Genomic DNA, 24011 nt, shown 5'->3' with positions numbered 1-24011 from the left:
GTAACTCTGAAAGTATGAAGGTAAAATGTTGCACAGCTTCATTCCATAAACTGAAGTTGGTGTAAAAAAAAAAAGCAGTCAGCTGATTCTGAGGGGGTCAGGCTGACATTTTCAGACTTAACTACCCATCTGAGATCTGTGCAGTGTGTGACTGTGAGCAGTCGTTCTTAGAACGATGGAAGGAAAGCTGCTTCTGCTGTGTTCCAGCGCCCTGCAGGGAGACGGAGATAAACAACCTGCAGACGCATTCCTATCTCAGCCTGTTTCCATTCCTTCTTTGTCTTCCAGTTCAGCCTCCACATCCGACCAGAACTCGGTCAGGTGGCTTTTTATAAACTGCCAACCCAGAATACTTCCAATCGATGGACACAGGGAAACATGTAGCACACTTACAGGTGCCTTCTGCTTTTTGGAAACACTCCTGGAGGTGTATGATTGGGTGGCCTTTAGCACATTTACTGTACTTGACATAAATGTATTGTTAACCATGCTGACGCAGCAGCTGTCTAACTGACATATTTGAAGCTTTGTACAAAGAGCAGCAGCACAGAGTAGAAGCACGTCGAAGCAGGAAGTAGGTTTTAGTTCAAGCTCATTGTTTCCTAACATTGTTTATCATTTCTGCAAAGCACAGCTAGCTGCGGTTTGAAGATGGTTAAAATGACACCCTCTTTTCCAGCTGCGCAGGACTGCTGGAGTATTTTGCAAGTCCAAAATAACACAGGGTGCAGTTCATCCTCCATCTGAGAAGAGCTGTTTTAGTTGGGTTACAGGGGGTGGAGCTAACTTCTGATTAAGAATAATTTTTTAACCAATCATTTCATTCACTATCCAGCTCAGTGTTCGAGGCTGTCCCACTTTAATAGGGTGAGAAACGGGGAACAGATGTGACAGTTTGGATGACTATTTGACTGCTCAGTGAAAAAATAGTTTTAAATTATTCACGCCTTCCCTTTTTTTTAGCGATAGACTGTATATAAAAGATGTCTGACTGTGCATAAACTGGATAATCGGCATCTGACTCTAAAAATGAAATCTTTACAAAAAAGACCTCTATACAGAGTAGCTGCCCCCTTTTGGACATTTAGAAGAACGCAGGTGTAAAGCTTTGTTTTTGACACTGGATTGCTTCTGTGGTTTTTATCAGATGTGACATCAGTGAGCCTTTATTCTGTTTGCCAATAACAACAATAAAAGAAGACAACCTGCTCCTGGTGTCCAGGCGGCAGACCAGTAGAGCCTCCGCACTGATGCTGACGTGTCCAACTCCTTAATGAGGTCCTCTAATCTTTAACAAACCCCAGCTTTAAAAAAAACAAACAAAAACAACAGCTTATACAACCCTGGTGATTTTCCTTTGGTTGGAGGCCAAAACGTGTTTGGAAGCAGCTGCTCGATATTTGAAACTTTGGCCTTGTTTTCAGGGATTTTTCCAGTCTTAAAACGAGCGTTTACGCACGTGAGAACATGTCAGCAGGGTCTGCGTTACCTTCACTGGTAGAAATGTGTGATTTCAGCTTACTTAAGACCATTTCATAAACAAAAACCGTACGCCTGTGTTAATGATACCCTGGTTTTCTTTGGCACAGGCTAAAACCTGGAATTTCTGCAGGTTTAACATCCACTGCCCTGACAGCACAGATGTGGTAGTATATAAGGAAAGCAGAACCGACCCTGCTTTCATGATGCAGGCTGAAGGATTTCTCAGTGAGAGCAGCATCACCCCGCACAGTTTCACGGTTTTTCTTCTGTGGTTACATTGAAGATGCAGACTCCGTTAGGCGGCACCTTAACCTCGGGGAAAAGCTTTCTTTCAGCCGCTTTAACCTCTGATCATATAATAATGTGTTGAATTTTTAGCTTCAGGCGCTCAGCACTGATGTGCCCATGCCTTCCTGCAGTTTTTCATAAAAGTGGAGGCGGAAAAAGAATAATTTCCACCCCATGAAAACGTGCGTTACGATATTTTCCATGCCCGGGTTTCAATCTGCATGTTTTTGTGCCACCACAGGATGAACGTAGGTTAATTGTAAACCTCGTCCCTGCCGCTCTTTTTTTTTTTTTTTTTTTTTTTTTTTCCTTCCTCTTCAGAAGCATCCGCTCAGTTGAAACGTCTCGCAGGCGTTTTGTACTTTGTCTTCTTGGCAGCTTCCCAGGCTGTAAATTATCATCTGGATGTTCTGTGGTGAAAAGTGGAGCAGGCTGGTAATGAGTCACCGTGCGCAAAAGAGGAATGAAATGCCGGACTGGATGACAATCTTTATTTAGTGATTGAAACACTCTGAACTTTGCTGTTCTCTGTTTTGTGTATCGATCCCAGATCAGCCTCTAAATTCAGCTTTAAACTGCACGTTTTCACACTGATTAACACGAAGACTGGCCTCCTGCTAATGCCGCTGATTCTTGTTGGGTTTTTATTGGCTGTGTTTCCTGCTGAACTTTGTTAATCTGTTATAAGTTGCTGGTTAAAATGACTGGATCATACTGGGGGCACTGGAAAAGCAGAATAAGAGTCCAACTCTTAATTGTTTGTTTTGAAGCCACATCAGCCCCAACATTAAAACCACTTAAACCTCGTCCCTCATCCTGGGCAGCTCTGGTCTGTCTGGGCAGGAGGCTTTTTCTTCAGATAGCCAGTGGAAATAGAACCTTTTATACGATTTAGAGTAGGACTGCATGTCTGGCAGCAGTTCTTTGGGGTCTCTGTGGATCAGGCACCGGGCCGGCTCAGCTTTTAACACATCAGAAGGTCATGGGTTTAAACCCTGGCTGTTTGCTTGCTCTTCCAATGCCTCCTAGGGTTTCTCTGGAAGAACAGTGTAGGCTATCATCTTCCACATAGAGACAGGGGAGGACATCCAGGAGGCTTCCCCAGCAGGAGAGCCTCGTTCACCTGTTCAGCCAAAACCCATGACCAAGCGTGGATCCGCTGAACCACAAAAGCTGCACACGGTCGTAGCTTCTGCCCTCATTTCTCCTTCTCCTTAACTCCTCCAGTCTGTTTTTCTGTGTAAAATGTCTCACCTGCCTGTCCTCCACGCTTCATCGTGCCTTTCACACACTTTCATCAATGATAAAAAACTGAAAAACAATAGCAGCAGTCAGAATCGCTCTCGTTTCATGGATGAGTCGCTGCTCCACACGTGCACTCATTCCAGCGAGTGCAGGAGGCGACATCAGCATCAAACTGTATTGAAGAAGATTAAATGTAAATATTAATTTAAAAATATTGATTAAATGAATTGATGCAAGAACAAGATTCTCCCAACACTGAGAAACGTGTTTGTTTAACACAACCAAAAGAAATTCTTCAGCTCAACAAGAAGTCTGTGTCCAGCTGTGAGAGACGGCAGCTGTCGGGGAGCGCTGCCAGGAGCAGAACGTGTTCAGGTCACCTGTGAGAGGTTTGAATTTTGTGGCTCACTGACACCTTAACCTAGATTTGCTTTAGTTCGTGCTTTCTGGTTTAATCGGTCACTTCACTGCCCTCAAAACTGCGATGCACAGAGAAACTGGCACGCACGAGACCAACGGCTTCAGTCTCGTAATTTTTAACTTTGTTCTGCAAACGTTTCACGTGTTTTTCTTGCAGTAGAAACGTCTGGTTCGTGAGTCGAACAGAAACATGTCCACGATGAAGGTCTAATATGAAACATTGCAAGTAAATTAAATATGTTTTTGGATGTTAGTGCGCAGGAGTCTGTTCATAGCTGTTTTTAAGTTTTTCTTTCTGTTGTGTGTGGAGTTTTTGTTTTGTTTTTTTAATTGTCCCAAACAGCGGCCCTGATCCCGGGTCAGATCGAGTCCCTTTTAGTCTGGTGACAGTTTTTTGTCATGTTGTAAAGACGCTCTGTTTTTTGTATCACCCCCGTTTGATCAGCTGTCCTTTATCAATGTGAATCTTGTTCATCTGGTGTGCCAGATGTTGCTTAAGTAGCCGTAACTACGTGTCCGTGGACCAGATTGTACTGCTGTGTGTGCAGACACGTCGCAATTTCATGCCTTAACATTTACAGCCACTACTTGACAGACAACTAACTGACTCTGACGCTTGGACCGCTGGTGATGGGGGAGAAAGACACTTCCATGATGCTTTATCCTCTTCTCATCTCACATATCTGAGGGGTCTTCATCATTTAAACATGCTTAAAATGACAGCTCTCACTGACATTCCTCACAGACATCTGATTGATTGATGGGGCCAGGGAAGAGGTCCGGTCCAAAAGGATTTTTTTTCAGGAAGCAGGGCTGCTAACTTTCAATTTTCCTACAGATCTGTCAGAGGCGTCCTGTGGATCATTTTGTTAACAGGGTTCAGGGTTCAGTGCCTTTCTTTGAGGCATCGTTTTTAAAAGTTTTCCTGCTTCTTGGGAAAACTCCTGCAGGACCTTCCTCTGGTTTCCACAGCGAACGAGTAACTGACTGGAATACAACAAACGGCCTGTTCAGATTTCCACTGACTTGTTGAATATCTGATTTTGTTGATGTGTTGTTTTGTCAGACATGCGAGCGACTACCTGCACCGTTTTTGTAAATGTCACTGGTGTTGTAAAAACATAGATTTTACTCTGCAAATTTTACTTTTTTGCAAATACAGTTTTTGTAAAAGATCCACAGAGTCTGTGTGTTTCTTATTTCCTTTCTTCGTGTGCCTGGTGTGTTTGAAATGTTGGTCGTGCATAAATGTGTTTACATGGTGGAAAACAAACACGACTCAAAGAGCTTGGCCCAGTTACAGATCAGAGGTTATTACAGAGACACGGACCAGAATTCATTTTAAAGATGGCGTCTTCATGCTTTGGTATGTGGCTCAGTGCAGCTTAACCCTTCCTCTATGACAGCAGCTTGCGGCTCTTCTGGCCACGTCTGAGGTCTCGATGACCTAAATAAGCAAACATGACAGTAAAAAAGTTTTTGTTACATTCTCATTTCTAAACATATGTTACCTGAAAACTGAATTTGAAACATTTAAATTAGTGTGTCAAGCTGGCTCCTCATTCTCGTGCCTAACCTCTGTGGTGGCAGTTAAACAATAACAAACGTACGCGTCTGTTCCTGAGTCGTCCTTCACTCCACTTGAGTTTAAGATGCGAAGAGGAGTAGTTCAAAGGCCTGATAGGATCTCATTATCCTAACGCAGCTCTTCACTCTCAGACTCCAGGCTTAATTATAGGTTCATAGTTTGTAAACATATGTTACAAGTGGCCATGGCTGTGCAGAGATGTTTGAAGGGGCGGGTGCTCAAAGTTACAGGGACACATAGAACCAAGCTGAAGAACAACAACCCAGAATCACATCATACTACATCACTGTCTTCAGGTGGGGGACAATGTAAAGCAAACGTAGCCCATGTTTTACCTGATGGGTACAATGTTGCTGCTGATCGTGCTGGAGGGCAGGCCTGTGTTGATCTAGACATGATGTAGACATTAAAAAGTCCACAGGAGAGATGGTAGCTGATTAAACAGGTGTTAGGAGATAATAATGAAATGCAAAGATTGGTGACAGCGCTTGGAACCGTGATCCAGAATTCTTCCCTTATTATTTATTCGTAGTGCGATAATAATAAAGTAATAAGAATTAAAAAATAAAATCCTAAATATAAAAATGTATTTATTGACAAAATAATGTATTTATGATGTTGATTTGTTTGACTATCCACTCTGTGCAGGCAGAATGCTTATTAAATGTTTAAACTGTAGAGATGTAATAATTCTGCTGCTGTAAAATCAGCATTTTGAGATATTTGGGGCATTGGTTAATCGTAATCATGTGACTGATGCAAGCCAGATCCTTTTATTTAGCAAAAATGTGATTACTAGTTAAATGTTATTGTTGAAGGGCACAGGCAGGAGTCCACATGCACACACAAATTTAAAAAACAAAGTAAAAAAGGGAAAGGGGCTGGTGCCAAAGCCCCCTGCACGTGCCTGCAAGTGACTTTAGCTTGCAACTAAAGGGGAAGTCCACACAAGGAAGATATGCATTAACTGTTTTATTGACACGCGGTGGAAAGGATCAGTGAATCAGTGGTGACGTATATGAGCAGAAAGTCTGAAGTCCATCAGGCAGGAAGCGAGAAAAACCAGGTCAGCTCAGATACAAACACATCTGCTCCGCCCACAATTTAAGCAGTAACTGTAACGGAATACAGTTACTCATATTTTGTATTTTAAATATGTAACACCGGTACATGTATTCCGTTACTCCCCAACACTGTCCATAGCAGTGGTGTCAAACATAAGGTGCAGGGTTCACAATCAGTCCAACTAAGACTTCAATCCAAACAACTTCCTGTGAAAAGGGAGTTCTTCCTCCCTGCTGTCAAGTGTGGGATTTTCTCCTAGTATTTGAAAAGCAGTTTTATTTTCCTGATTTCTGCCTTCAGAGCTGCTGAGTGTGCCACAGTCACAGTCATCGGTTTATAAGCAGGAAGTTGTACATGGATGATATGCAATTAGTGCAGAGATGTTGCCACAGTGAGGCCAAAATCTGACACCTGATAAACTTCTTGTGAGTTTGCTGATGAGCTGATACAGCCACCAGAGGAAACCTTGATAAATAAAATAAAAAAATCACTTGTGCAGCATGCAGGGAGTCAGTGCCGTTTTATTTTTAGTATTTCCGTCAACTCGCCCCGCCGGCACAGTGTTCTGCGGCTCGTCGCTTTTACTGTCAACAGTGAGACTGAAGGGTGGGTTCCTCCAAACAATGACAGCTGTGTTTGTGGTCCCTGTGGGCGTGTGAACCTCAGACAGATGGGAAAGAAGAAGTGAGGGGTTTGCTTGTTTGTATGTTTAGATCTTGTGCTATATTCAAGATGAGTGTGCATCTGTGCCTGTTGGGATGGGTTACCTAAAACTTGGAACCAGGTTGTTTTTGAAATATGTAAAAAGAAAAACTGAATTTGGATACTTTTTATACTTGTTTTTCTTCCTGTATTCATTCTGCTCCTCTCTTCAGTTGAAATGTGGTTGTTCACACACACACATTTGTGTGCAAGAAAGTCCATTTTATAAAAAATGAGGCCTGAAAAATTAAGTTACTTTAACCTGCAGGGGGCGACTCCTCTGATTAGAGACAAGTTTCTGCTTTTGTAATCTGTGACCCCAGTAAACAGTTTCCTGGTGGGTTTACAACCTCAGTCATTAGCTTGAAGCCCTCCTTAGAGCAACCTGATGGTGGATTTGTAAAGTGTGGTCTAATTTGGTCATTAAAGAGCCCCGCTTTACCCGTGCAGGAGAAATCATGGCTAAACTGTCTGTTTCTGATCATCATGAAAACATCTGGTTTCAAATAAGTTCCAGCACTTCACCTGCGGTTTGCTTGTTTTGACCCTGCGCCCTTGTCTTACTAATGTTACTCACAGTTTCACTAATAGATGACTGTATGAGTGTTGATGTCACATAGTGGTTAGTGAAGCTCCGTCATAAAGACTCAATTTGAAAGTCATCGTTTCCATCTTGATGTTTTAAAACACTAGAAATAGGTCGATCTAACTAAATTCATGGGTATCTTGTGTAACATCACTACCATAACACCCATGATCTGTTGCCATCACTGACATGATTCCCAGGGTGTAGTAACACGGCTTTTGACTTACCTGACTATGAGCTGTAGTCTGCTTTGTGTTTAACAAACATGTTAAACAGGCTCAGCTCATTATAACTGCGAGCAGCTCAGCCCACTGCTTAATTAAATGTGCTTCCAGGAAGTCACTTCATCGGCTTTTCAGCTCATTTTAATGTTTCTTTGTATATGTTTATTTTTATTTATTTCACAGTTTCCTTTTCCTAATTGTGCTAAGAGGAACTAAAGCGTTAAAGGGTGTGTGTGTGTGTGTGTGTGTGTTTGTGGCTTAAAGAGAGCGTTTCCAGAATATGACGGCAGGCGCGCAGGTGGGCGGTGTTTGGAGGCAGCAGCAACCAATGGGAGGCCTATGTGTCGCTGTCAAACACAGCTGATCGATGAGTGAGGGGAGAACAGCCCAAAAGGTCCCACTTGTTGCTGTGCAGGAGCAGCGATCGTCAGCTGGTCGCGGAGGTCTGATCGACCCTCGGTTCGCGCCCTGAAACCGGTGAGGAAGCACACCAGGAGTCCTCGACAGCCCTGCAGCCGCTCCGGTGCACGATCACCCCGCCGTGCCTCGCTCTCAGCCCTCAGGTGAGCTTTTTTCATATTATTTTTGACATTTTCACTCCCTTCCGTTGCTCCATTCACACCGAGGAGGTGTCGGGCTTTGCGCTTACCTGCCCGGTGACGGCGGGATAACGCAGGTGTAAAGACGAACAGCGAGGACTTCCCACTGTGATCTGGTGTGTGGGTGTTTTTCTGATGTCGCTGGATCCACGCACAGCAAACATCGGCGGTCACAGCAGATCGCGCAGGGGCGCTCGGTTTCTGTAATTGAATTATTGTTGCGGTGACAGAAGAGCGGCTCCTTCACAAACGACCGAAGGGCCTAAAAATAACAGGTCCGTCATGCTGATGATGATGCGGTGGAACGGGGGAGATTTTTACATAACAAACAGTGTTTGTGCGCAGAAATCTGTAATCCGACAGGAGCTGTGCAGCTTTTAAGGACAGGCTTTTAGTTTCAAGGCTTTCCAGGAGTCCTTGAAGCCTCTTCAAGGGTTAATTTGAATGGGTTTAAGCTGTCAGGGCTCTGCACTGTAAGAGTGTAGGTCTACAGATGAAATATGACTTTAAGCACTTTCCTGCTTTTCTCTGCCACATTTCGTGAACATTGGAAATGATGCGAGCTTCAGATGTAGCAAAAAACGCCTTTGAGTAATGAGGTTATCACCCTCAAGCGCACTTGTGATGTTACCGATGTATTGTTTGGTTGTGAGGTGAGGAAAGTGCTCTTTGAGTCACGTTCATTAACACCAAGACCGTCAGATGTGGACTTGTGATGGGGGACGTACTTTTCAGTCAGTTTTATTTATATATTGCATTCATATTTATTTTTATGTGAGAGTATTTATGCTAAGGTTTTTTGCAGTCCGGCAGTAATGCGTTAATTTCTTTATGCTTGCGTGAACGAGGAGTCTTGACTCTTGAGGGACTGAGGAGGCAGGATGAAGGAAAACCAGTGTATGAGTTGTTCTGAGTTATTTTCTGCTTTCCTTTGTTTTTATGCTGCTTGTTGAATGATAAAAGAAGCAATCTGAAGGCGTAGCTGGGCCGATTTCCACATTATTCAACATTAATCAACTAAAAATCATAGCAAAATGAGAGAAAGTATGAGTCAAAACATGTTAATTGTAAAAACCTGAAGGAAGGATCTGGACTGTGGTGGATGAGCGAATATGAAAGTTCCTGTCAGATCTGGCTGATTGAGCGGTTAAATGAACCTGTAATATCAGACCAAAGCGGTTTTACTGCCATAATATTAGTGCGTGGCTAATTTCTGGCAGATTTTATGACCTTTAGTATCTTACATCTGACTCACTGAACAGGAAACACTTTATGGATAAAATCATTTCCACAAAGAGATCTGAGATCATCAGGAAGGATCTCCAGTGCTAATTTAGCTTTGAACTTTCACCACATTTTAGTCTCGATCTGCAGCTCCCTTAGCCGCGGCACACACGATTAGACCAGTAAAAAATATAGAGCGATACAACATACATGCAAAACACGACACACTGTAAAACCTGCATATGTATACATCTATTTATAAACATAATATAGAAACCAGGCAGCAATTCTGACGGTGCGTTTAAGCGCGAAATGATCCTGCTTTCCATGTTTTTCTCTATTAATTTATGTCTCAGTTAAGTGAAGCACACATGATATTCCTGTTTCCCTCCTGCACTGAGATGCGTTCGTGTGTCTCAAATAAATATTGGTGCACACGGGAGCAGCAGCTGCAGGGTGGCATGCTTGCTGCATCCCTGCCATCGGCTCAGTAATGCAGCATCAGCACTTCCACAGAGTGCTGCTGTGCATTGTGTACACAGAGGCCAGGTTTCTGTTTCTTTGTTTGTTGTTTCATCACTGATGGGTTTTTTTTCTTTCTTTTTTTTTTGTTGTTGTCTCAAAACATAAGTGAGGAATAATTTCCTACCGCATGGTCAGCTGAAAAGACGGATTTTGGAGCCTGACCCCAAACACAGGTTTAATCACATGCTATCTTATGATATCTGAGATGGAGCTCACATGTTGACTCTAACTTGTGGTTAAAAACTGGAGTCAGTTCTTAATTAAAAGCGGTAATAATCATACCCTGACATTAAGTGTTATATCCTCCATCTGCCTGCTCGTTTCTCACGTTCACACTGGAGCAAAAAGAGCAAAGTTCAGGCTTTCACAGGAGGACTCTTCTTCACGGCTACTCATCCACCAGGCTCTCAGATGTGGCTTAGCACCACCTTCTACAAACTACTGTTGATAACTTCCATAACTCACGCTTTTGTTTTCCCCCTTATCTTTACTGTCTGCGTCATGTTGTACGAGACCGCGAGGCTCCCTCAAGGTTGCAGTCCCCTTCTCACCTGTGCTCACGCCAGCTGCTTCCTCTGTTTGTGCCAAACAGCTCGATGTTGTGGCTGCAAACATGGGGGGGGAAAAAACATCAGGTCCTGTGCGCCAGAAAATATTTCCAAGAAAGAGCGAGCTAAACAAGAGCAAATGCTACTCTAATATGAGATAAAGAAGGTGAAATGTGTACACACAGGCGTGGCCACCCTGAGTTACGGTGAAATCATTTCACCTCAGTCATGAAGGGGAGGTGTAGGTGATGGGGGAGGACAGTCCAGCTCCAGGAACTATTTTCTCTGTGAAATTATTCTGCTTTGTCTTATTCTCACTGTGCAGCTGCATTTTTGTTGCACCTGCAGTGTGGAGTCACCTGTAGCATCTGCCAGTCATATCACCAGTCCTCAGCACCCAGACTGCACCGGCGCAGTCTGAAGTCGGCAGGAAATCTGACATTTAAGCCTCTCCAGAACGATTCTGATCGAGTCTGCGTTGATGCTTCACATCTTCAAACGCAAAGTTTGCCAAACCGAGCGAAGCCTGGCTGTCGTTTCAGGGCTTTGTAGCGAGACAGGAAGGCCTGATGAGGCTGGTTTTATTTTATCACTCTGTTGTCACGGCAGCCTTGTTGCCTCCAGGCTTTTTCTAACTTCACAAACATTACAGCACAAGTTCTAATATCACACAGATCCATGATGACTAAGATGCAGACCTCCCACACAGGTTGTGGTCACAGAAGATGGAGATGGTGTGAATGTGTGTGTGTGTGTGTGTGTTTCAGTGTGTTAATCTGTAGTGTGTGTGTGTGTGTGCGCATCTAAGCCTGGCTGGCTCGCTGAGGCAGTGGGTCCTCCCCCGGCTGCTCCAGAGATGACTGGCATCTCTGTCGACATGAAAGCACCGAACACAAATGAAAGAGGGCAAAGTACACCTACACGCACCTTTTCACACATGCTGCCATTTGGGCTCCGGCTCCGGCAGAGGTCTGGAACCAGTTTATCTCAGGAAGTGTGTGCGTGCAATGTTAGTGATTTGGAGATAAAGGTTTGGTTGCTGTGGCGATTGCTTTCGGTTTCGGCGTGAAGAAAGTTTTGTATCGGCGCCGTCAGACGGCGGCGGTGGTCGATATGGCCACTGTTGAAACCGTAAACAGTGGGAGGTGGTAGTTTCAGAATGGATCACCTGAAAGGTTGAAGTCAGGCCGTGCTGTCTTGGTTAAAGGTTTGATGGGAAGATGGTGAAATAAAGTAGGGTGTGTGTCTCTTTTAGAGTAGCTCTGCATGATTCTGAGTCCAAAATAATCTTTATTTGAACTGTACTGAGCATCAGTGCAGATCCTCAGTTCCTCCTCTGACTGAAACAAGCAGTCAAACTTTCTTCTGATTGGCTGTACCTCACAAACAGAAGGTCTGAAAAGCTGGTGGGCGAATTTTTATCTGATTATTTTTGCAGAAAACTTCTGCTCAGCCATCATCAGCAAAATCCACGTTTTACTGTTACTTTGCTGCATTTCCAGTAGAAGCAAATAAAAGTGTGTGACTGTTTGGCATTTTAACACAGAGCTGTGATATAACGTGTGGCTGACGCTGCTTTGTGACAAAGTGACAAACAGATGCTACACGATTATTCAGTTACTCCGTTGGCTCTCAAACCTCCTTCAGAGGCTGGAGAAACTCCCCAGTACTTCCAAACATTAGACAAAGATCCTGGTGGGTTATAATCTTAAACATCTTCATCATTGTTGCTTCTCTGCATTTTAAAAGCAGCTTTCTGAGTTAAATGTGGCTGAAAATGGCAGGTTTTATGCTGCAGACAGAGGGGAGGACGTGGGGCTTTAAATCTTATGTTTTGTGTTTAAAAATCAGAGCGAGGTTCTTTGTCGCTGCAGCTACTTGGTGAGCAGAGGGTGTGGTGGTGGTGATCAGCAGCTGACAGGTGTGGATGAAGACAACAGCTGGCTCGCTCTGTAGGTGTTCTCTGAAAAATAAGGCGGACAGGCTGGTTCACAGCTGACAAAAGCAGGGTGAAGGTGTTTGCGTTCACAGCTGGGGTGTCGTTTTAATCAGAAAGGTTTTGGCAGGTGGGGGGACTTCTTCCTGGTGACCGTCCGTTACCCCCTCCCGTGTGTGTGTGTGTGTGTGTGTGTGTGTGTGAGTGAGAGTGTGAAGATGGCCGCTGGCATGTTTGTGTGTGCTTTCTCCTCCTCTGACTCTCTGTTGTGTCACCAGGAAGTCCGGTTTGATGTCGGCCTCAGTCCTCTCTCCATGGCCGTGTGGACCCGTCAGTCTGGTCTGTGGACTCTTCCTGCTGGCCTCCTCACCACTCCTCATTGCAGGTACGACCTCTGACCCCAACAGGGTCGCTTTTAAAACACACAGCAATCTCCACTCAACCTTTTTGAAAGAACTCAAGCAAAAACTCTGAGCTGATGGCAGAGAAATGACGCACACTTTGATTCAGTGTTTGAATATTAGAGAACTAACAAAGTGCTCATTCATCTCATCGTGGTGGTTTTACATTTTGGACTGAAAGAAGAAGTAGGGAAAAAGATTGCCAGTGTCAGCTCTGCCACTTCCTCTTAACCCCTTTATGACAGAAATTGCTCTCAGATGATCCAAAAGATACGAGGGGTGAAGAACCTAAACAGAAAGTGATTATTTCTGCCTGCTTCACACATCAGAGTTTAGTTTTCACAACTGTTATGAGTAGTGTGCATGCAGGCCAGTTCACTTTGCACATAAATGTTCATCTAAAGCAGTGGTGTCAAACATAAGGCCCAGGGACCAGAATTGGACATTGAAACATGTAATGACTTAACTTTTTTTCAGATTTTTTTTTTTGGCTTGTCCTACTGATAAACACCTCCCCCCCCAACATTCATACTACACCAAAGTAATGAAGTGATGGATCAACATTTAAATGACAGAAAATTCCCATTATTTTTCTTTCAAAAGTCTTTTTATTAGACAAAGGTTCCAATACAATGTATACAATAACACAAAATGCTTCAGAATATTCCAAAATTTCAATCTTGTTCCCACCCCAACCCTTAAAACAACAAATAATTGGCAGCCTGCTGCCCAACTAAACAAAAAAACAAACAAAAAAACAAACAAAAGCAAAAAACAACAAACAAATTCCCATTATTTTTATTTGAATTAACAAAACTTTCAACTTTATAATTAAAAGCAATGAGAAACCAGAACTTTTGCACATTTCTTATGCTGAGATAAATGTGCAGTTAAACCACTTTACCGTGACCGAAAGGGAATTTTTACTGCCCACTTAAGATCAAAGTGGGTATGTGTGTGTGGCCTTTGATGTAAAGTGAGTTTGACATCCTTGATCTAAAGCGTGCTGATTGGTCAGTTTGATGACGGTGCTGTGATGTCCCTGAAATTCACAGACATGTAAATCTGTTGCCTCAATAAATTTGATTAAAAATATGGAAGAAGATGGGCCAGAGCTCCACCGAGCCCCATTTATTCTGGACTGTTTCAAAGCGCTCTATGAACCAGGGAGCCCTCAGCCTGACACATCATAATGCAGCTTTGTCAGGCGCCTCCTGTGTTTCCCCTTCATGCAAAAGGCATCATTGAGCGTCAGTTGTTCCAGCCGCAGCTCTATCGGTACCTGACAGGTCACAGTCCTGTTTTTGCAGGACTTTTTTTGTTTTGCCCAAAGACTGGGCTTGGTTTAAAGCTTGTCTCTTCACAACAGGAACCCTGGTATTTGAGAAATGACGAGTTGGGAGTTGCCGATTATTCTCACGAATGTCGTAAAACCCTGTGTCTTTGTATTGCTTCAATTCCCACAATCCTTCTGCAACCAAAGAGCTCCAAACACAGACGCATGGCGACCCCGGCTTGAGTTGCATAAGCGGTTAAATAAACTGATATAATCCTATTTTATTCAGCTCACCTTATGTGTACCAGCAGGAGTGAAACTGGAAACCACTTTTTAGTGAAAGTTTTTAAAAGATAACTTTATTTGGAAATTCAGATTTCCACCTGATCTTACCTGAAGAGAAATTTAATTAAAGTAATTTAGAGATTTATTAAAGCCACACAAACACTAAAAGATCAAAAAGTCACCCTTATTTTTTATTTTTTTTTTAATTCACTGAAAAGGCCACATAAAGCCTCTGCAGCAGTTTGGACTGAAACACACTTATATGACACCTTTACCATGACTGATTTTGAAACACTACATGAACTTTAGGCAGGATGTCTGCAGTTTCTCTTCAGGTCACTGTGTTCAGTCTGTTTTGGAGGTTTGAAACTAGCTGTCTGGCTCCTCCTGTCCTAATAAGAACCATCTTGTCACACTCTTTAGCTCGTATAGGAACCAGCTGCGTTTCGTAACGCTGCAGTGCAACTTTGTGGCTCAGATGCGTCTAAATATCTGTTTCTTTGATTTTTAGAAGGCGAGTGAAATCCCTTGAAAGTGTCTTACTTTATTCATTCAGGTGTCATTTTGCGCTCTCAGCTTCACACTTGCCCTACTCTCAGCACGTTAACGCTGAAGAGGTGGAGGAAACCATAATTCTGCAGACATACGTTTTTAAGGTGAAAGATGAAGAAATAGAGGAAGTTGGGAACACAGCTGGGTTTCTGGTAAAGCTGCCTGCTGTGGGCGAGTAAATAAAGATCATTAAAAAAAAACGGAACCACATCTCTGTGGAGCCTTTTAGCCACATATCAGCTCTTGTTTGCTGTAATAATATCCCCTCGCTGTGCTTTCATGTGGACACAGCTTGTGTTGCACTCTTCATCCATCACCCCTCACCATGAAACCTCGCCTGCATGCTTATCTTCTTCGAGTGTGTTGGAATAGCAACTTGCACTCCAGGCCGACTTATTGCCCTTTGGTTTCTTTTTTTTGTTTAGTTATTTAAAATCCAGACAAAGGATGCATGCAGGTCCTCTTTCATTATCCATAAATTCAGTGAACCACACAAGTGTTTGCACAATGACACATTTAAGAACAGTGCAAATACAAAGGGGGCAGAAAGCTGCAAAATCATTGGCTAGCACTGTGAAACCAAAGGACACTGTGGAAATAACTCTAAAGCAATGCAAGCCTACAGGAAATATAAAACCCCCCCTGAATATTTATGTAATGGGGGGGGGAAAAAAACCCTCCTCAATCCAAACAGAGCTAAATCTCTCTTAGTTTCAGCTGATGGCAGCTGGTGGAAGGAAGGAGTGAGAAAAACACCTCCACAATGTTTATCCTGTTCTTTAAAGCCAAAAGCAAACAAACGCACATGGAGGAGTGCTGCAAAAATGGAGGAGGGCCGAGGGAGAACATAAACAATATCCAGCAACAGTGATGGATCCTGAACAAATGTCCAGGTCTAGGGCCACAGGACCGTAGTCTAACAATGGATGTCCAGAGCTTCCTCTCAGGACCCACCTCCTTCAGCTCTTCTGGAGCTGCACTGAGATGCTCCCAAGTGGCCATCTACTCTCAGCTGGATATGGCCGAATGTCTAACTTAGGAGGTGTCGAGGAGGTCTGGTGCTTGGAGAAACATGGCCCCTTCTCATCACTGTTTTGTTTTTCTGCAGGCAAAATGAACTGCACTCACCCTCTGGTGCCAGAATATGGAGGTTTTCGCTGCGATCCCTCCCCGTGCCAAGGCTTCCCTCACAAGACCACCATCCGCCTCTTCTGTGAATCAGGATACCAGATGAGGACCACACTGTCCAGGTGCCGCAACGGGAAGTGGGGTCCTCCCATATCTGCCTGCATCCCCATGAAAGGTGAGAGTTTGACGGCCTCCAGTCAGAGTTATAGCGTGTTGTGTTTTTGTTTGCGCTCCAGCAAAGTGATCAGGGCGTGGTGTTGATGTTTGTGTGTTTTGTTAAGTGCAAAGAGCAGTGGTACATTAAACTCACACTCTTAGATGTGTTTAATGGAGCTGATAAGCCAGTTTGAGTTTCCATGCTTACGAGTTTTGCTCATGCATATTGTCAGCAGGTTGTTAGTTTCGATTCGAGCCATCCAATCGCCTCTGAGGCTTCTGGAGTTACTCCGTTTAGAAGTCGTATGATATGAAACTTTCCTTCTTTAATAATAAGATTTTCTTAGACAACTCTTAACATTTCCCAGCAGTAGCGAGCATCACAGCGTTGCTTAGAGATTATTACTTAAGTTTATAATCTACCTGTGACTCATCTCCCCGTCAGCCCAGCCAGTCTAAAGGCTGGTTAGTCATTTTAGTCACCGCTCATTTCTTGTTTTAAGCATTCAGGAAGTAGATGGCGTGTGTACCAAGTACTTGTCGACAGCATACAAATATGTGTTAATGCTAATTTCCGATATGAAGAAAGTAATATGAAGCTTCATCTAATTTCCATCTCATCATTAATACCAATGAGTATCAGCCACTGTTACATTTTTTCTTTTAATTTACAGCCGCTGACTTTATGGCACTATTGAAAATGATTAAGAAAACAAATTGTACTTGCGTGGCTTTTTAAAGTGTGCAGTACTCAAAGAGCTTGAGTCACATGAAATCAATACAGCATACCACGTGTTCAGCAAATTATGAACTCAAATTTCCCAGATTTTACAATATTTAAAACAGATAGCCGAGATCACGTGCCCCATACACCGCACAGTTTCAGAAACACTGGTTTCATGAGGAACTGGATGACAGCCTGATAACAACCCTGGACACAAGCACGGACTAGGACTCAGTAACCACTCCAGGAGTTAAAGCTAAACCAGCACTCTTGGTCAATGAAACACTGACAGCAGCATCACACGGCCGCAAGACTCAAAGTCTCAGCAGAATAAAAGAAAACTATGATCATAACACACTAAGTTAAGCATTAACAATCTAGTGAGACTGTGCATGTGCCACTGCAGATGTATCCCTTAAAAATAATTAAATAACACACTTGTGGATGACTGTGCTTCTCAATATTCACGAATAGGTAGTTATAACTAGACTAATATAAATGTATTAAATTCAACATCTTTTTAAAGATAATATTATAATGGAAAGCTCATAAAATGGAACCAACGAGCATAGATTTCTTTTAGAAAATGTACAGTATTTACATTATGTGTTAAGAGACATCTTAGTTTTGGCCACATGTTGGTGCCCCATACACCACACACTTACCAAAACACCCATTTCATTAACTTCTGAAACAACAACAAGGGGGGGGGGAAACGAGTCTCTGTCGTAGTTTTCTGTTAATGTGTAAACTTTCATGTTTGTGGCTACATTATTGCTGGAAACCACATTATTCATTCACAAGAATCAACACCCACCAGCAGTGCCACTGAACTGTTGTACTCTTAGTCTCACAATGCCGCCAGTACTGCAGTGTGACCCGATATATTTACTCTTAGATTCTGCTGAAGTACACTTTTATTGGGCTTGTATTGAAACTTCAAATCTCTACTTCCTTTTCCTTTTTTTTTAATTTATATTATTTCACATTTCAATGATGTGTGATTCTGCACAATGACTTTTATTTTAAGTACTTTTTAACTATATTTTGATGCTCAGAATCTTAACTTTACCGCAGTAAAGAGTCTGAATACACATTTCACTGCTTTGCTGAATAACTATGCAAAACAAAAGGACTTTTAGTTTTGTTTTTGTGCACAGGGCTGCGCATGAACCTGAAAATCATCCCCAATGTTTTCTACACTGACACAAAATGTAGATAATTCAGTACCGATGTAAGTTAAATGCATCAATTATGCAGAAACAGCAGACGCAGCAGCTTTATCGTCTTTATCTTATGACCTACTTAAGAGGTGAACACAGACACACTCTACAGAGGAAGTAGCAGCTTTACTTTCCTCAGACCAGTTCCAACTTCCTCTGTCGCCATTCAGTCGAATGTGCTGCAACAGGAAGTCAAAGTGCAGAAAGAGGAAGCGGGCAAAGCCACCATAATAACCATTAAACATTTCCTCTCTGATGCTGTCAGTCTCATGGAAAGCTGCTGCCGTGTTGTCACGGGCACAAACAAACCACACAGCTTGAAAATCTCTCCTCTCGCAAAGATCTTGAGATAGATAATTAATTTCTGCTCAGAGCTTCTACTCAGAACACACAACCTTTCCCAGGGTTATGCATTTAGGTTCAGTTTACCTGTCTTATTGTGGTGACAAAAACACCAAATGCACATCTGGCATTCAGGCACAATTTTGGAAATAATCAGATCTCCTCAAAGAACCTGGATTTTAGTTTTGGAAGCCTGTTCTGCTGAAAACAATCCTGTTAAGTTCAAACCTGCTGCAGAATGTTCTGGTGGCTCTGCTGCATATGCATGGTCTCATGCATAAATGCGACCACACCCAAAATGGCCCAAGATGTTCAGTGTGCACACACACAAAGTCAGGAAAAGGCAACAAAATGTGAAGGTTTTGGTATTTTCAGCATCTGTAATGTCTGTCTTTTTCTTCCTCAGGCAATCCTATCCCAAAACCCGACGACTCAATGCCCAGCATGGCCACGACTGCAGTGGGTGTGTCCATCTTCCTGCTCACCACCACCGCCTGCCTGGTCCTCAAGTCCCGGCTCTACCCCTGTCAATCACAAAGGTAAGAAGAAACGTCTATTGACTTTTTATCCATGTATTTGTTTCTGAGCACCTATTTTTACAGGTGTGACATCTTATGTGTATTTATATGCACATGATATAAATAAACTAATAGCTGTACAGGACAGACACCACTTCAAACACTCTGAGTGTTATCAGCCTATCAAAGCTGTTGCCACATGTTCTTATTATTATAATAAATAACTTCTTAATTAGGTCAACTCCACCTTGTAGTAAGGCAAGAGGGTTAGTAGTATCCATTCTGGTTACTGATAAATACTGATACTGAAATGTGTGTTAGCATCACGTGCTGCCTTGTCTGAGTGTGGGGAGCTGGAAACACAGGCTGAACTTTAGTTACTTTATATTCAGTGCTGTAGTTTCAGGTCAGAGGTCAGGAGCACTTCATTTGTCATCTGAGCATTAACCTCTTACTTTTCCTTCCTCCCTGCAGCCGTCGCTCCTCAGACCAGCTGGACCTGATGGTGGACGGGCTTCCAGTTTCCCTTCCCTCCTATGAGGAGGCGGTGTACGGCAGCTGGGGGCAGCGCATCCCTGCCTGCTCAGCTCCCGGGCCCACGCAGCTCCTCCTGGCTCAGGAGGCCCCGGGCTGTCAGCAGTCTTCCCCGAGCAGCCAGTCAGACGGCAGTCACTGCCCGCTCCTATCGGGCCAAAGCCCTGACAACCCTCCACCGCCTTACGAAGAGGTCCAGTCGCCACATGCCAGAGACAGGATGAATGACGGGGACGTCCTGCAGCTCCGCGTTGCACTTTCAGACGATAAGGACACATGATGACGGACGGAGAGACTCAGAAGTAGTTTATGATTTTGACAGGTGCAGTGTTCACTCTGCAGATAACTGCTCAAAAAACATAAAAACAGGGGCTCACGGCAGACTCCTGTACTGCCCGCACTTTTCCTGGTTGGCTCACCAGCATCAGGACCTATCACATGGTATTTTAGACGATAAGCTCTGATTGGCCAGTTGTTGGGTCAAAAAAGACCCGAATGAAGAGGACTGAAGTGCATTTATAGCTGAAACGTTGATTGTATAGTGTGTTTGTATAAACGTTGATTGTATAGCAAATGTATGTGACACAGGGAGGGGGTGTGTTGTGCGGTATCATCGCTGTCTTGTGAAATCCTGAGAGTGTGAAAACAGGAAGGCTTTTACCAGACAGCGGTGACATGAAGGTGTGTGTGTGTGTGTGTGTGTGTGTGTGTGTGTGTGTGTGTGTGTGTGTGTGTGTGTGTGTGTGTGTGTGTTTTCAGTGTGTTTCTGGAGACGTCGTCTACCTTTTCCCCTCAGTGACGGGGCTCATTAAGGCTTCGTTTGTGAAGTCAGTGGCGTGTTGTTTCTTTTCACTTCTGCATTTGTGTCTGAGACTTTTGCACAGTGTTTCTATTAAAGTCCAAACGGGCCGAGGCGCACGGGCTGCTGATTTAAAAGCACACACACTCGGGTCGTGGATGGTGATTTTGTTTTTTTTAAATAAAATGTTAATTTCATGTACAGCAAAGTGCTTGGAAACCAAATGTTCTCTCAAAGTGTTTCTGCTGTGTTCATTCAATGCTGATGGAGGAAAAACTATTTAATATTTAATCGCTTTCAATCTACAGTTATGAGTCGATTGGTTTACTAAATGAAATCAATATATTTAGTAAATCATTGGAGATTTATGTAGGCACTTTAAAAAAAAAAATAAATTTAAAATAAAATAAAAAGAAGATTTTAGGTGCAAATCTCTGAGATGACCCGGATGCCTTTGAGGATCATCTTCATGTCCTTACTGGGTTCCTCGAATGACTGACGCCTTCAGACCTTGAATGTATTTAATGTTTTTGTTTTGTGCAGACAGATCTGAACTAATATATATATATAAATATGTGTATATAAATTGTAATATTTACAAAATCATTATTTCTATATTGTGTTATTGCACAGAACTATATGATTAATAAATGTTGAAGTGTTTCTTTATTTGCACGTCTCCGTCTCATTTGTTGCTGTTGTAAACACAGCTGATATTTTGTGCAGCATTTGTCTTTAGCTGCTAGTTTTTACATAAATCTGAAAGTTTTCACACAACTGTTTGAGATGCTCTGCTAAAAACAGCAGGAACTCTTTAAGGGGTTGCAGGGTTTTAAATTCCTGGTGGTGAACTTTTTTTCTTCTTGCTGAACAGTTTTTCCTGGCTGGATGAACCTTTTACCCCTACATGCTGCAGGTTAGCCCACAACAACAGCTGTCAGCAGTAAAGTTGATGATTGTGTTCCCAGAAAGTGACTGAGAAACAGTGTAACTCAAGCACGGTGAAGAAACAGCACAGCGAGTTGTACTGTTTGAAGTTGTGAAAACAAATGACACAAAATCTGGTCTTTCCCTTTTAGGAGACTGCAGGTTAGCTGGCATGAGAACTTTGCCCATGATGCAACACAACAATCAGACATCTGATGTCACGTCGCACAGTCAAATCAGGTCAATTTGTTTACAAGGATGGTTAAAAGAAAAAGCTAGACATTGATCATGCACAGCTAATAAAACAATAAATGCATTAAAACATAAAAGTACTATGACCTAAAAAGTAAACAATACAAAACAAAGCAGTCTAGTTTAACCTGTTTTCTAGGCTTCCTGCTCGAAAATGACATCCCCAAAATGAATGGAGTATTTCTCTGCAATCACAAACTGTGTAAACAATCTTGGTATCAAAATAAAGCTTACACTTGTTCATCAGAGGTGTAAAAATTGCAGCAGATGTTACTGTGTCAAAGTTACTCAGGCTGGAACACAGAAAAAGTTTTTAGTGTAAAACCCTTTTAAAAAATACGCTTTAGATCTCATTTTAATCCAGAAATTCAGTAATCAACATATAAACATCATCTGTGCAAAGATTTGTGCTTCTAAAGTAAAACAGTGAAAAATTGCAGCACTTTTAATAAATAAATATTTAGACATTGTACAACAAGTCCAATCCTGACACACTCTGGACACCATATATGAGTAAAAGTTTTAGGTATTAAACAGCAGAGATTATTTAATTTCATTAACATGCCTAAAAATGCTTGTTTTTTGAATATTTTTGAAGAATTAACCACACATTCACAGACAATGGGCCCTTTCTGAGGGGTTGCCGCTTCCGGCTTCTTTTAGCCTCTTTTAGCGGATTGACACTTCTTTTTAACCGTTTGAGCCAATAGAATCATGGTAACGATGTCACTTCATCTAATCAGAAGTTGCAAAGCCAGACCCCACCTGGGCCCAATTTATGTCTGTAGCTAGGTCTAAAATGACGGAAGTGGCTCTGATGCGCTAGTTAGCCGCGGTAGCTGCTGATAATCAGGGTGCTATCGGCTACCTGCGAAAATAACGGAGGAAACTGGGAGGTAAGCCAATTTTGCGCTGCTACGCGTTTCTTCTTTTGCGGCTGGTTCAGTGACTTTTGGTCGGAGCGCGGTGAAACTTAGTGTTTGGAATCTGTGATAGCTCTCGAAGCTAACTAGCCTTTGTTTAGCCGGTTATATGAAGTCTGGAGAATTTCTGGTTTCGGTTTTGTTTGTTTACAGGATTTTTTCGCATTTACATAACTGCTCTTTTAATCATTGCTTGTTTTCGCTGTGTTTGGTGGTTGTAGAAAGGTTTCTGTGAATACTACACAAGTTGATATTTGATTAAAAGGCTCTACGCCATGGCGGGTTACATAACTCTTGAGCCCCAACGCCCCCGGTACCGGGAACAGAAGCCCCGCCCACTGGCTGCTCAAACCTTCTGTTTGTGATGGACAGCCATTCAGAAGAATGGAGGTTGTTTTCAACATATGAACTGAGATGCTGTAACTAGGGCTGCTCAATTAATCGAATTTTAATCACGATTACGATCTGGGCTTTCAACAATCATTAAAAATGACAGAGCCGATTATTAGCCCCTCCCTCATTTATCTGCGACACCTTAAAGGCCGGTCCGTGAAAATATTGTCGGGCATAAACCGGTCCGTGGCGCAAAAAAGGTTGGAGACCGCTGATTAAGAGGACCCGAGGGAAGCTCGGAAAGCTAAGCAGAAGTTATTTGGAGAGTGACTGCCGTTGGTTGAAAAGAGAGTTTAAAAAAAAAAACTTCAGTGGTGTTGCACACTATTTTATATTATTTTTTTAAAGTCATTGTTAACCCTTTAAAGCCGGTCAGAGCTGCACGCTCCGTTTTGCGTAACTATTTTTAAATCCCTGTAGAACCTGAACCGTGTAAGCTAGCCAATCATTTGTTTTGCATATGAAACCGGAGGAGTTGTACTTACATCTTATGCCATCAGCTTGTCCTCGGTCACGGTTTCGTTCCACATATAGCTTTGCAAAAATTGCATAAAAAGCGCTTGCAGGAACAAAAACATAATATTCCAGAAACACGCTTTGCCGTTCCTATCAGCTGTTCGTAACACTTCCCAAAGTGAAATGATGCACATGCTGTTTTCTTTGCAAATTTGCATCATAGGATTGTTTTTTGTTTTTCCTGCAGTATATAAAAATTGCTGTATCTCCAAAATAAAACTATGAAGACACTCAAAATAAATTTCCTGTGGTGGGAAACTATTTTTTGCAACTTTATTGTATTTAAAGTTTTGAGGGATAAACCGCTTAAATTTCTCCGAGTAGAAATATATGTAAACAAAACAAAAGCGATTTTCAATTTTTTTTGTAGTTTATTGCACTTTTTTGCAATTTATGTAATTACTATGGACTTAATGCATACATATTATTAAAATATGGGCTATAACAGTTGTATTGATGTATAGCAACTTGAAATGCTCCCACAAATGGCACTACAGCATGTAAAAAAATTATATAAGCTCTGGTGGACTTGGTTCTATAGTAGGTCTTAAAGGGTTAAATAAATATCGTCAAATAATCGTGATCTCAATTTCAGTGAAAATAATCGTGATTATCATTTTTGCCATAATC

General features: G+C 42.5%; 1 protein-coding gene and 1 long non-coding RNA gene across 2 annotated transcripts in view; both read left to right on the top strand.

Annotated features, from left to right (window-relative positions):
• The first annotated feature begins 7904 nt into the window (after positions 1-7904).
• Positions 7905-20935, top strand: LOC113036764 (sushi domain-containing protein 6). Its single transcript, XM_026193231.1, has 5 exons — positions 7905-8163; positions 12711-12817; positions 16055-16249; positions 18926-19058; positions 19512-20935. Exons 2-5 carry the CDS (start codon positions 12724-12726, stop codon positions 19849-19851), a joined length of 762 nt encoding a protein of 253 aa, XP_026049016.1. The 5' UTR covers positions 7905-8163; positions 12711-12723; the 3' UTR covers positions 19852-20935.
• A 1317-nt stretch (positions 20936-22252) lies between these two features.
• The window catches only part of LOC113036919 (uncharacterized), a 13747-nt gene continuing 11988 nt past the window's right edge, over positions 22253-24011 (top strand). The window contains exon 1 of the long non-coding RNA XR_003274521.1: positions 22253-22445. This is a non-coding gene — a long non-coding RNA (uncharacterized LOC113036919). The remainder of the gene's footprint in view (positions 22446-24011) is intronic.

The sequence above is a fragment of the Astatotilapia calliptera genome, chromosome 14 (genome assembly GCF_900246225.1).
Source record: "Astatotilapia calliptera chromosome 14, fAstCal1.2, whole genome shotgun sequence".
Lineage (NCBI taxonomy): Eukaryota > Metazoa > Chordata > Actinopteri > Cichliformes > Cichlidae > Astatotilapia > Astatotilapia calliptera.
This window is presented reverse-complemented; position numbering and strand designations above follow the sequence as displayed.